This window comes from Sminthopsis crassicaudata, chromosome 3 (genome assembly GCF_048593235.1).
Source record: "Sminthopsis crassicaudata isolate SCR6 chromosome 3, ASM4859323v1, whole genome shotgun sequence".
Lineage (NCBI taxonomy): Eukaryota > Metazoa > Chordata > Mammalia > Dasyuromorphia > Dasyuridae > Sminthopsis > Sminthopsis crassicaudata.
This window is the reverse complement of record NC_133619.1, coordinates 513,215,195-513,229,219: the sequence shown is the minus strand read 5'-3', so window position 1 is coordinate 513,229,219 and position 14,025 is coordinate 513,215,195. Positions and strand designations below refer to the sequence as shown.

Genomic DNA, 14,025 nt, shown 5'->3' with positions numbered 1-14,025 from the left:
CCTCCCTCCTCCCCCCGCCTCGGGCTCTGAGGCTTTGTCCTCCCCTCACTCTCCGCCCGAGCCTGAGAGCCGCAGCGCGGGGGCGGAGGGGCCGGACTGAGCGGTGGCGCTCCGAGGGACGAGCCAGGTGTATTCCAGGTAAGTGCGGTGCGTCCCCCTGCGCCCAGGCAGAGGCCGGCGGCTAGTCGGGACGCCTCGGGCTATGGCCCGGCCGCGGTGTGTCTGTGCGTCCGCCCCTCCAGGACTGTGACCTTAAACTTAAAGAAGCCCCAAGCTCTGACCGGCCCTGGCACTTCGGGCCATGCCGGCCTCTGGCACCAGTTTCTTGATCTGTAAAACGGGAGGATCGGACGGCGAATCTCTAAGGTCCTCGCCCCGCTCCAAATCTGGTCCTGTCCCAGCGCCGGGGCCCGTGGTGCTTAATAACTGCTGGTTACGCGGGCACGAGGCCCAGAGCTAGTCCGCTCGCGATTGTTTTTCTGCGGGTCTTGGAGTTCTCTGAGAGACAGTGACAAGCTTGGAGCCCGCAGGGCAGGAGAAAGGGACAGGAGCCGATCTGAGGGCTATCAGGTGAGTGAACCAGGGATCTTAGGGAAAGAAGGCTCTTCGGTTGGGATCACTGACTCCCAGGATTTGCAGGGCTGACTTGGGACTGAGAGTAGGGTGCTTTTTTTCCGGCTTAGCCTTTAAGGAAAAACTAGGAATGTTGGGGCTGAATTATCTATTATACTATATATTATAATTATATTATATAGTATAATACTATGTAGTATAATTATAATGTGATATATTATAATTATACAATATAGTATTATACTATATAATATAATGTATTATAATACTACATATATTAGTTACTATATATTATTATATATTCTACTCATATTAAGACTTTATACCAATCAGAGTTGACCCATAATTGACGACAAGATCATAGCTCTCGAGCTGGGAAGCATCTCAGAGGCTTTTGAATCCAATGTTATTTTACAGATAAGAAACTGAGATAAAGTGTCTGAGGCAGATCTTGCATCTGTCTCCCCGACTCCAAGGCCCGTCCCAATCAGCTTCAGAAGGCTGACGCTCTCTGTCACAGGAGATACCAAGGAGTCCAAGAGTCCTGAACTGGCAGGGAGACTGAACTAGAAGACCTTGGATTCTCCTCCCAACATCTTCTTCCAATGAGCCAGCCCCTTCCTCCTCTCAGCCAGGAGGTTGGGAGAATGGGCCGATCTTGTATGGAACTCTGCTGTGGGTGATGTGGAGAGAAGAAGGGAAGCTGGGATGCTGTCGGGCAAATCTTATTCCTCCTCTCATAATGGGAAACATTGACACCTAGGCAAATTCAGTTGAGTTGGCAGGGAGGGGGAAGCAGTGTCTAACATATAATGACAGTGACTACGGCATGGTAGATGAAATGCTCAATTAAGAAGACCTGAATCCCAACTCAAATTTTTACAAAAATGAATGTTGAAAACTATCTTTATATGTAGTTGGAAAAATAAAATACTGTTGAAATTTAAAATTAAAATAAAATAAAATTCTCACTCTGACACTACCTTGGACAAGTAAAAAACAAAAATGAAGACCTGGGTTCAAATTCTCACCTTTGACATTTACTGTCTGTGTGACCTAAACAAGTTACTTATATTCTCTAATTGTTAGTTTTTGCCTCTGTAAAATGAAGATCTCTGTAAACTGAGATCCCTCTCAGTTCTACATCTTAGGCCCTATGGTGCTAGCCCTGTGCTGAGGAATCCAGGGGCCAGAGGTCATTTAGGCTGAAGAAATTTAAGAGGGAAAGGGAGAGCGTATATAAAGGGATTTGAGGCAGAAGAGAGTGAACCAGAGAATGAACTTGTTGGGAAGGACAGGCAGCCTATTGTAGGACCCAGGCTGGCTCCAGACTGGGTGAACCTAAGAGAGGAGGTGGGTGTTTGTTGAGTAATGGTGACAAGTTGTGTGTATGTGTGCAGACAGTCTGAAAGTAGCATTGGGGGTAAGGCAAATGCCATTTCCTTTTCCTGTCCTTGTCTGTCGTGTGACAGAAGAAAAGGAGCCAAGAGCTTTGGAGAAGACGCCAGAAGAAGGCAGATCTCAATGAACACCAGAACCTTGAGGAAGGGGTCCAGGATGAAAGGAAGTTGAACAATAGAAGAGAAGGGCTGTAAGGGAGGACAGGACCAGGGCTGAATGTACAATCTGGGGAGGACATAATGGTATTGGTGATCCCACCCAGCAATCCAAAACACCCTGAGGGGTCGGTCCATAACAGGTCAGGAAGAACCCACCTCAGTGGATATCCAGATCCCAAGAGATGGGTGTGGCAGTCACCCTATACTGGCTCTAGCCCTGATCCATTCCATTCCTGCCCCATTATTTTACAGATAAAGAAACTAAGGCCCCAAAGACTTGCACACAGGAAGACTCTACAATCTATAAACTGGCTGCAGTCTATAAACCACTTTCCTCACTGAGGTTCAATGAAGTAGGGAGTGCCAGGCTGACCAGGCAAGATCTTTGTTATTGTTCAGACATCTGACTCTTCCTAACCCCATTTGGGGTTTTCTTGGCAGAAATACTGGAGTGGCCATTTCCTTCTCCATTTTAAGGAACATAAGGAAACTGAGGCAAATAGAGTTAAGTGACTTGTCTAGGGTCACACAGTGTCTAAGGCTGAATTTCAACTAAGAAAGATGAGTTTTCCTGACTCCAGGCCCAGAACTCTACCCACTACCAACTGCCCCATGCAAAATCAAGAAAGGGTCAAGCTTTCTATAATTAAGGGAACATGTCTAAAATGGCGAGAGGACTGAAAACCATAAGGAGAAGGTGAAGAAATGAGAATATTTAGATTAGAAATAACACTAATAAGTGGAGGATCCATCAGTGAGTAAATAAATATTTAGTAAGTGCCTACTATGTGCCGGGCACTGTGCTAAGTGCTGGATCAGAAAAAGCCTCATGTAGAGGGTGGCACCTGGGTTATGTTCTGAGGGAAGATAAGAATCTTTTCCTAGGAGGGGGAGAAGGAAGGCATATGTTCCAAATATGGTGGCAGCCTTTGAAAGGACCAGAGGTGGGAGAAGGATGTGCAGGACATGGTCCAGGAAGCCCAGTTTGGGTGGAAGGAAGGCACGGAGGGAAGGAATGTGGAAGACTGGAGGGGGGGAGCCAGGTTTTGCTAATCTAAGGATTTTGCATTGAAGATTTTTGAGTAAGGGAGTGCCATGATCAGATTTTGTATTGGGAGTATAATTTGGCAGCTCTGGGGAGGCTAGATTTGGAAAGGGGGGAGGCTAGAAGCTGAAAAGCCAATTACAATGCTATTTCAATAACCCAAGTGAGAGGCAATGAGGGTAAAAGCTACATTAGCAGAGAACAGGGGATAAAATGGATGTCTTTGTTTGGTTCCCCAACATCCTTGCCAGGCACAGAGTAGACATTTAATTAATGTTTTCTGGCTTGGACTGAATTGAAGTTGTGATGGATCACTCTCTGCAAGTGGGTACTTGAGTGGTTAAAGCAGGGGCCTTGAGTTGGATGCTGAAAGACAGGGCCACAACCTACTTCATCTCCTCAGCTCTCCTTCCTTCAAGCCTTGGAAATATCGAGGAGAAAAGTCATTTCTCTTTTGTTTGTTTTTTGATAAAGCAGGATGCCTGAGAGCCCCAGCGGCGAGGAAGCAGAGTCTCACTTGGACCATCCATCCCAAGCTGAGCTTTGCGTCAGTTCTGACAGTACCCAGCAGGTCCTGCAGAGGCCCAGTGTGCACCAGCTCCGAGGCACCCTCACGGATGTGCTCCTGCGAGCTGGCGACTGTGATTTTCCTTGTCACCGCGCGGCCTTGTCAGCTGGCAGCACCTACTTCCAAGCCCTGTTTTCCGGGGGCGCCCCCCAAGAGGATGTCGTGCTCCTTCCCCAAGTGTCCCCTGGAGTCCTAGGTCTACTCCTGGACCACCTCTACGGAGCTGGCGTGAGCCTTCTGGAGGAGGACGCAGCTGCTCTGTTGGCCCTGTCTGATCTGCTAGGGGTGATTCCACTTCGGGAGACCTGCGCCAACTTCCTGGAGGGCCAGCTTGGACCGCAGAATTGCCTGGCTTTTCTCAGGCTGGCTCAGACCTTCTCCCTGCCCTCCCTGGCAGAGGGGAGCCTCCGGGTGGTGCGCCAGGCATTTCCACAAGTCTCTTCCCAGCCCGAGTTCCTGGAGCTGGAACTGGCCCAGGTGGCTGAGCTGCTGGCCGATGAGAGCCTGGGGGTGGCAAGGGAGGAGGCTGTGTTTGAGGCTGCCATGCGCTGGGTGCGACATGACCCCCCTGCCAGACGCGGACACCTGCCGGGCCTCTTAAAGAAAGTTCGGCTTCCTCTACTGGCCCCGGCCTACTTCCTAGAGAAGGTGGAGGCTGATGAGATGGTTCGGGCCAGCCGCGAGTGCTACCCGCTTCTGCTGGAGGCCCGCCAGTGCTTCATCCTTGGGAGGGAGGGCAGCTCATGGAAGGCAACCCCCAGGAGGTAGGGGGTCCTCTAGCCCCCCCAGAAACAAAGGGCGGTGCTAGGGTTTCTGGGAGATGCATGGCTCCTGCCCTTCAGGACCCCAGGATTGAGTAAAAATCAACAGATATATCAGTGGTAAAACTGATGACCACTGAAAATTAGGAGGGTGGCTGAGTGGTCAGGGAATAAGTGGAATCAGAGGGAGCAAGGGATGATACACTCAGTGAAATGAGGGAGAAGAGCCCGGATGGAGGAGGGGATATAAAGTGGAGCTCAGCAGGACTTTTAAAATAGTATTTTATTTTTTCCAATTATATATAAAGACAATTTTTAACATTCATTTTTAGTAAAATTTCGGAGCTCAGCATGATGGTCAGTGGCCTGAAAGGTCAGTCCCTGAGAGATCAGTGTTCAGTGGTTAGTAGTCTGAATGGTCATTGGGAACAGTGGTCAGAAGGGAGGCGTCATTGACTTAGAGATGAGATAGACTAGTTATCATTAAACTGAAGAGGTCATGAGGGCAAAAGTCAGTGGGATTGTTCAGTGATAACCTAAAAGATCAGTGGGACTTGGGCCAGTGACCTGAGAGGGAAATAATCTGGAGGGGATGCATTTTGCCTTGGGATTAATGATGGAGGGAGTCAGCAGCCTGTGGGACTGGTGGAATTCCTGGTCTGTCCCAGCCTCCCTCCCTCCCTCCCTGTCTAGGTTTATGGATCTGGCCGAAGTGATCGTGGTGGTCGGTGGCTGCGACAGGACAGGACTGCTGACCTTGCCCTTCGCCGACGCTTACCATCCCTGGAGCCGCCAGTGGAAGACGCTGCCCAGTGTGCCTGGCTGCACCAAATCCGAGTTTGCCATGTGCGCCATGAGGAATGATGTCTATCTCTCAGGTGAGCACAGGACCCCTCCCAAGCCTGCCTGCATTGGCTGAGACCCTCGAGCAGCAGGAGAGCCTGGAGAGCTTCCGCTTCATCCTCTCCTCTTGCTCCACTGCTGGCCCCACCTCTCCATCCAGAATTTAGAGCCAAAAAGAAACCTGGAGATAATGTGGGTCAATTCCCAATTCACAGAGAGGGAGACTGGAGTCCAGAGAAGGGGTGAGACTTGCCTGTGTTACATAGGAGAGGGATGGCCGCACACAAGAGGGGAACTGCACCATTCACGAGCACGATCTACATGGACACTGCGACCCTGAGCAAATCCCTTCTGTTCCCTCGCCCTAAATGTCCTGTCTCTAACCTGAAGAGGTTAAACAGATGATCTCATGCTGCCATTTCCTGCTCTACCACTCTAAGTTCGGGGGTCCATACCAGATCTCTTCTAAGATTTCTGTCAACATTTTATGTACACTGTCCAAAGGTCCCTTCCAGGTCAGCCATTCTCTTCTATATTCTCCGATCATTTCTGTCTCTGACATTCTATGGTTCACTCTCCTCAGGTGGCCACATCCACAGCCGTGACCTCTGGATGTTCCGATCTCAGCTGCAGACTTGGGTCAGGGCAGCGTCCCTGAATGAGGGCAGATGGAGGCACAAGATGGCCGTCATGCAAGGGCGGGTAGGTGGGTGCCATCTGGGTCGCCAACCCCCTTGGGTCTCCATTTGTCAGAACTGCCCCTACAAAGGAATATCCCAGGGCTGAACTCATCCGGAAGGCTCCAAGCCCAGCTGATCTAGGGGGTGTATGAGGCTTGGCAGGGGTATCCCTAAGGCCAGGGGAGTGGGCTGACTGATCAGATGAGTAAGAGCACTTAGCACAGTAAGGCACCTCATGAATGCTTATTCCCTGTTTTTCTCTCCCAAGGTCCACAGCGGACCTCCCTGATGGTCAAATGGGAATAAAATAACCCCTGTCTCCTATCGTTGTTGTGAGAATAATGCAATAATATTTGTAAAGCACTCGACAGTTTGTAAAGTGCTATGTAAATGCTAGCTAGAGATCCCCTTAATAATAAACTCAAGAAATAAACTCTTGCTGTCTTAATTCTAGTCACCTAAAGAATCTGTATCCCAAAGACCTTCAGGAGAGACACCATATATGTAGTTAAATCACTCACAAGACACATACAAATCAAACACTAACTAACCTAATCAAGCTAACCTTGGATGGGAAAGCCCTAGATTGTTAAGATTTGTGCAGAGAATCTTTTTACTTCAGCCCACAGGCTTTCTATTCTTCACTGCTCTCAAAACCTTTTCTGATTTCTGAGTTCTTGTTCCAGGCCCCTGAACCTGCTCGATTCCTGCATTATATCTTATTCCTAATTATCTTTCCCTTTCTATTGCTGCCTTCAAAGGCTGCCATCTGCTCCTGCTCCCCCATCTGCCCCCCATCACAACACAATGGAGATGGTTCATTTCTAAGGTTGATTTATAAAGGAAAGGTAATATATAGATGTGTAAATTGTAAAGTCATTAGAAGTAGAGGGCCAAAATCGACCCAGTTCCAGCTGAAATAGACTGAAACTTCCCAAGATATTCTCTGGAGTTGTAACCCCCCGGTCTACACATCCCCTCCTTTTGGATCCATATGAAATTAGCATCTTTAATTGAACCATAAGCAGGGTAGGGTGATTGGGACTTTGTCTCAGGGTGCTGATATCACTTGAAGTCCTTTAGCAGTCAGAGACATCTGAGCTTAGCTTGTGGTTACCAAGAATTAGTTAAAATAGGAAACAATCAAGAAAATTTGCTGGCAGCCCCCACCAGATGAGCCCCTCCTCACTTGCCCTTTGGTAGTTTCTTGAGGTCTCCAGGGCTCCCCCACCAAAAATAGCCCAGAACAACTGAATTAAGATCTGGTTGTACTGTTTACACTAAGAACAAACATTTCTAGTTAAGACCTCAAAACTTCAGCCCTCCAACAGTCCCATGCCTATCTGTAATTGGTGCTAGATCAAACTCACTAATCCAATCTAGTTTCTTGCTCCTTTTTTTTTTAACCTTCAGTAATTCTCCTGATGACATAGTATCCTGCTCTGACTTCTACCTCATCCTTACCTACTTACCATCCACCCCTTCCCACAAAGATAAAGAAAAGAAAATACACACAAGCTTCCCATTAGTTTAGAGACAGAATGTTGCCATTCTGAAAGTTTACTATAGTCTCAGAGACCTTAAGAAACACAGACTTTTTTAATGCTCTTATTTTATAGAAAAGAAAATTGAGTCCCCATGAAGGGAAGAGATTTGTACAAAGTCACATGACTGCTAAAGGAAGGATTTCAATCCAGATCTTTGGATTTTAAGTCCAGCATTCCTTCCATTCAGGTTCATTAATCTCACAAAGATCCATGCCCTAGATGGAAATACTAAAGATTTCTGATTGTTGGCTGAAATTAGGAGGAGGGACTTCCTAAAGGAGGTGGGATTAGACCAGGTCCTTCAAAGGTGGATAACATTAAGTAGGAAGAGAAGAAGAAAAAGGGCATGGAAGAGAAGGGAAGGGAAGGAAGGAAGGAGACATGGAAGAAAGCCAGGAAAAGGAGAACTAGCCAGAGCAGAGACTTCACATAATAGGAAAGTGTTGAGAGGATCAGGCTGTAGAGGTAGCTTGAGATCACATAGGTTGGAAAGCCTCAAATCAGAGCTCAAGAGTTTGGGGGAGCTACTGCAGGAATTCAACACTGACCACTTGGTCCTCTGGGACTCCTCCTCTTTCTCCCAGCTCTATGCTGTGGGAGGCTTTGATGGTGTCCACCGCCTGAGGAGTGTGGAATGCTATGACCCCTTCTTCAACACCTGGACCCCCGTACACCCACTCCTGGAGGCTGTGAGCTCAGCAGCTGTGGTGCCCTGCTGCAATAAGCTCTACGTGATTGGAGGTGCTATGGATGACGGCTCCAACACAGACAAGGTGAGCCCCGCAAAGGAATGAGCATGGGGAGGTAGAGGAAATTAAGCTTTTAGAACTCCTTTTGCTAGATGACAGGGCCACTGCTGTCTAAGGTGACAGTGAAATTTCTGGTTCTAGGTAGGTTCCTCTTCCTTCCTGACCAACACAAGGCTCTTGCACTTAATCTAGTTGACAATTCTTGGTTCAATTCAATTAAACAGATACAAGGCTAGCATTTTTAGAGTGCTTATAATATGCTTCATGTATTGAGAGAGAGAGAGATTGGATAAAAATCTTTTATCCTCAGGAAACTCCATGTCTAGTAGGTTTATTTTATATCCTACAACTGCAAAAGTTGTTAATTCTTTCTTGTAGTTTTTTAAAGTTGATTTTCTAAGATTCTCTAAGTATACTATCAAATCATGTGCAAAGAGTGATAGTTTTGTTTCCTCATTACCTACTCTATTTCCTTTCATTTCTTTTTCTTCTTTTATTGCTTTTAAAAATTTTATTAACACACATTGCTTTAGAATCATATTGGGAGAGAAAAATTAGAGCAAAAGGGAAAAAACCATGGGAGAGATAAAAAAACAGAATAAAGAAGTGAAAATAGCTTGTGTTGATTTACATTGGGTCTCCTTAATTCTTTTTCTGGGGGCAAATGGCAGTTTCTGCCCAAAGTCTATTGGGATTGCTTTGAATTACTGAACCACGGAGAAGAATCAAGTTTTTCATAGTTGATCATCACACTTTCTTGCTGTTATGGCGTACAATGTATTCCTGGTTCTGTTTGTTTCACTCAGCATCAGTTCATGGAAATCTTTACAGACTTTTCTAAAATCAGCTTGTTCATCATTTTTTATAGAACAATAATATTTTATTACTGTCATGTACCATAACTTGTTCAGCCATTTCCCAATTGATGGCATCTACTCATTTTCCAATTCTTTGCTACCACAAAAGAAGAGCTGCTCCAAACATTTTTGCACATGTGGGTCCTTTCCCCTCCTTTATGATTTCCTTGGGATACAGACCCAGTAATGATTGGGCCAAAAGGTATACACAATCTAAGGTGACAGGAGAGGGAAGGGGATCTGGCTCAGCTAGGGAGAGTTTGAACAGAGGTACACCGACAAGAAAGCAAAATATTCGTAGAGAAGGGAGAAAAAGTGGTTCTAGGATTAGATCTAGAGTGGAGGGGACCTCAGAGGCCCTCTGCTCAACTTCCCCCACTCTATGGATGAAGAAACTGAGTCCTTGAGAAGGGATTTCTTCTTGCCCCAGGTCACACAGGCCATCAGTGTCATAAGTAAAATTTGAACTCAGGCTCTTTGACTCCAGAGTCAGGGCTCTTTTCACTTTATTATATCACTTCCCTCAATTTGACTTTCATTTGAGTGAAACACAGAATGTAGGAAAACCAGCAAGGGATTAAAAGGGAAATTGAAACTAGAATGCAGATGACTTTGAATGTGAGTCAAATATTTTAAACTCAGTATTGTTGGCAGAGAGAATCTGGTCAAACCTTGGGATCAGGGAAATGATTTGGGGGGCTATAGGAGAGATGGGGTGAGAGGAAAGAACCTGGAGGCAGGTAGATTAATTAGGAGGCTGTTCTAGCAGTCCAAATGAGAAGAAGTCCAAGATGAGGATGAGGAGAGAAGAGGATGGATTGGAGAGAGGTGGACACAGGAACCACAACTCTTGGGTGGACTCCAATTTGGGCTCTGATAATCAATTCCAAGGCTCCTAGATAGAAAAATCTCTGACTCTGTCTTGAGGATCCTAACTTTTTTTGTATCATGGACCACTTTGGTGGTTTAGTGAAGCCTATGGGGCCCTTTTCAGAATTTTATTTTTAAATGCATAAAATGAAACATAGGGAATTACAAAGAAACCAATTTCATTAAAATTTTTTTTGTTGTTCAATCATGTCTGATTTGTGACTCCATTTGGGTTTTTTAAGTAAAGATTTTGGAGTGGCTTGCCATTTCCTTCTCCAGTTTTTTTTGACAAATGAAGAAACTGAGGCAAATATGGTTAAGTGACTTGCCCAGGATCACACAACTACTAAGTATCTGAGGCTAAATCTGAATTCTAGACAAGTCTTCCTGACTTTAAATCTGGTACTTTATCCACTGCACCACCTAGTGGCCCTAAAATAGAGTTATCAATATATTTTAAAAACAAATTCACCAGATCCCAGTTTAAGAACTCATGTGTGTCTAAAAAATTTCCCAGCTTTCTATACAAGGATGCAGTATTACACTGTAGCTTACATTTTTATTATTATTCGTAATAATGATAATACATTATAGTTTAAATTTAAGGTTTGCAAAGCATTCTTCTTTGATTCTATAGACAAAGGTGGTATGTGGCTGGGAGGCATGAGGTCCTGATCCTCTCATCTCCATCTGGCTTTCTGGAGCTTCCAGCACCAGGAGAATCCATCTCCCTCCCTGACTCTGCTGATATCCTCCCTCAGGTGCAATGCTATGATCCTGGGAAAGACAAGTGGAGACTCCTTTCTCCAGCCCCCTTCACCCAGAGGTGCATAGAAGCTGTGGCTCTGGATGACACCATTTACGTGGTAGGGGGTCTCCTGAACAAGATCTTCAGCTATGATCCATGCAGAGATCTCTGGAAAGAAGCAGCTTCTCTCCCTGGGCCACTGGTAAGGAGGGGGCCTGTGTTCCATCTGGGCTCCTTTTGGGATGGCCTGGGAGGAGGGGAAGCCAATGGCTTAAGATAATCTCTCCATTGAGACATTTTAAGGCAGAACTCTTAAACTGGAATCCATAGAACTCAAGTAGATAGACGTCAGGGAGTCCATAAATTTAGATGGGGAAAAAAATTACATCTTTATTTTAACAAAATTGGCTTTCTTTGTAATGCTACACATTTTATTTTATACACTTAAATACATTATTCTTAAAAGGGATCTGTAGATTTCAACTAACTGCAAAAAAAGTTCCATGACTATTTATTTATCTATCAAGTGTCTGAGGCTAGATTTGAATTGTAGACAAGTCTTCTTGATTCCAGGCCTGAAGCTCTATCTACTGCACCACCTAGATGCCCAAAATAGAGATATCATCATATTTTTAAAACAAATTCACTGGATCCTAGAGTAAGAACTCATGGGTGTCTAAACAAATTTCCCAGTTTTCTATACAAGGATGTAGTATTACACCATTTTTATTATTATTTATAATAATGATATTATAGTTTGAATTTTTATAATTTATAATCTATTTAAAGCTTTAAGTTTGCATATATCATATGTCATACACATATAAACACATACAAAGATATGTATATATATATATTTATAAATATGCAAACTGTTCTCAAGTCCCTCCCAGCTCTGATATTCTGTGTTCTAAGGTATTCTCAGCTCTAATGCTCCATATCTTAATGTATCTTCTAGGACTGACTTTCTATAGAACTTTAAATCTCTTTCATTTTTATAAATTTTATACTTTTAAGGAATTTTCTTATCTACAGTACCATTTGACTTTCCCTAAAATCTTATGAGGGTGTCCATTCAATGGTCATGATCCCCATTTAACAGAGGGGGAGAACTGACAGTCAGTTTTCAGAGGCAGAGAGGGTCACTGACTTTCCCAAGCAGACAGTGCAAGGCTGCTCGATAGTTCAGTGGATTAGAACACTGGACTTGGAGTCAGGAAGCCCTGGATTCAAATTCAGCCTTAGATACTTATTTGCTATGTAACCCTAGGTAAAGCACTTAATTTTTATTAACCCTGTTTGCCTTAATCCAATGGAGAAAGAAATAGTTGTATCTTTCCCAAGAGTCCATGAAGTCATGAGAGGGAGACTGACTCAGTGAGAACAGTGTGATGGAGAATTTTGATGACCAGTAGATATAGAACATCAATATTATATCTCCATCATGGAATCCTGGCAAGAGAAACAAGAAGCGGGATGAAGGGCTTGGAGCCTCTAGGAGTGTATTCTCTGCTTCTATATTCAATTAAATATTTGATTTAATAATTAGAATATGTTATCTATAGAAAAGAATGATAGAACATTTTAAAGCTAGGGCATGTGGTGAAGACAGAGGGGAGTGTGGAGTTACAGAAGAATGGAATCCTTGAGCTGAGAAATGGGAGAGATGGGCCCTTCCATGTGCTGGCACAATTCTGAGATTTTGTGATTCCATGATGATGGTAGGATGCTGATGCTCTATAATGATAATTCTCTGACTGTCCCGTTCCTAAATGCTACCTGTTCAGAACTGGCCTAGCTAGTCCAAGGAGGTGTCTAGGTAAGAGAGGTGGCAAGCCTGAATACCCGTCTGTCTCTTGGCCTTTCAGGAGAGCTGTGGAGTGACTGTTTGTGGCAGGAAGATCTATATCCTTGGGGGTCGGGATGAGAGAGGAGAAGGCACCGATAAGACCTTTGCCTTTGATCCACTGAGTGGGTGCTTGGAAAACCAACAGCCTCTGCAGCGATGCACCAGTGCCCATGGCTGTGTCACCATCCTTCAGCACCTCGGCCAGAGACAGAACAACCCCAAAGGGCAGAGTAGGGCTAGCTGACTCTTCAGCATAAACAACCTTGGATGCACAATAATCACTGCCAAGACCCTCGAGGAACTCTGCCTCCATTCCTGTGAGGTTTCTGTGTACATAAATCTGATTAACTTATTTTCCCCTTTTCTTACAGAAATAAGACCTGATTTACTTTTATTCATTCAAGCTGGCAAGTGTGTTATTTCTGAATGCAGATATACCCCATAGGATTTCATTTCTTACCTCTAAGAAAAAAGGCTCAATTCCTTACCTTTATATAGTTCTTTAAAGTATACTGTAAAGGATTATAAATATTTGAGCTATTATTATTATAAAATATTTTACAGTTTGTGAAAGGCTTTCTAGAGCATCTTTTTTGAACTTTTCTGCTCTGATTTCACCCCTGGTCGATTGTACCTGTCAGTGTTCAGAGCTGAAAAAGATCTTAGAAATCTTCTAGTCCAACTTTTTTTCACTTTATAAATAAGGAAACTGATGTCCAAGGAAATTTGAGCCCAAGAGAAATTAAGTCATTTGTCAAGGCAAAAAGTCAAGCCTTCTGAGTCATCAAACTCAGAGCTGGATCAGTTAGGAAACATGCTTCTTTTTTTTTTTTTTTAACAAACATTTTTTTTTAGCTTTTTATTTTCAAAACATATGCATAGATAATTTTCAACATTCAATTCACCTTTGCAAAACCTTGTGTTACAAATTTTTTCTCCCTCCCTTCCCCCACCCCTTCCCTAGACACCAAGTAATGAAATATATGTTAAACATATGCAATTCTTCTATACATATTTCTACAATTATCATGTTTCATGAAAAAAATCAGATAAAAGGGGGAAAACTGAAAAAAAATGTAATCAAATAACAAAAAAAAACTGTGAAAATACTATGTTGTGATCCACACTCAGTTCCCACAGTTCTCCCTCTAAGTGCAGATGGCTCTCCTTATCACAAGATTATTGGAACTGGCCTGAATCATCTCATTGTTGAAAAGAGCCACGTCCATCACAGTTGATTATCACATAATCCTGTTGTTGCTCTATACAACACTCTTGGTCCTACTCATTTCACTCAGCATCAGTTCATGTAAGTCTTTCCAGGCTTTTCTGAAATCATCCTGCTGATCATTTCTTATAGGACGATAATATTCCAT

At 44.2% G+C, this 14,025-nt stretch overlaps 1 protein-coding gene across 3 annotated transcripts; it reads left to right on the top strand.

The window, feature by feature from the left end:
• KLHL35 (kelch like family member 35) lies at window positions 1-13,483 on the top strand. Of its 3 annotated transcripts, none has more exons than XM_074304094.1 (7): window positions 1-138; window positions 3,655-4,509; window positions 5,200-5,384; window positions 5,933-6,051; window positions 8,161-8,349; window positions 10,814-11,002; window positions 12,669-13,483. In XM_074304094.1, the coding sequence occupies exons 2-7, from the start codon at window positions 3,656-3,658 to the stop codon at window positions 12,891-12,893; spliced, it is 1,761 nt and encodes a 586-aa protein (XP_074160195.1). In that variant the 5' UTR covers window positions 1-138; window position 3,655; the 3' UTR covers window positions 12,894-13,483. The 3 variants fall into 3 exon arrangements, with proteins under 3 accessions (XP_074160195.1, XP_074160193.1, XP_074160194.1); XM_074304092.1 differs by having other exon boundaries at window positions 991-4,509; XM_074304093.1 differs by having other exon boundaries at window positions 2-138; window positions 3,652-4,509.
• The last annotated feature ends 542 nt before the right edge of the window (window positions 13,484-14,025 follow it).

Coding starts and splice junctions, on each gene's coding strand:
- KLHL35 (XM_074304094.1), top strand. CDS start 3,656: ATGCCTGAGAGCCCCAGCGGCGAGGAAGCAGAGTCTCACTTGGACCAT. Junction 6,052..8,160: donor TGGCCGTCATGCAAGGGCGG/GTAGGTGGGTGC, acceptor TCTTTCTCCCAG/CTCTATGCTGTGGGAGGCTT. Junction 8,350..10,813: donor ACGGCTCCAACACAGACAAG/GTGAGCCCCGCA, acceptor ATCCTCCCTCAG/GTGCAATGCTATGATCCTGG.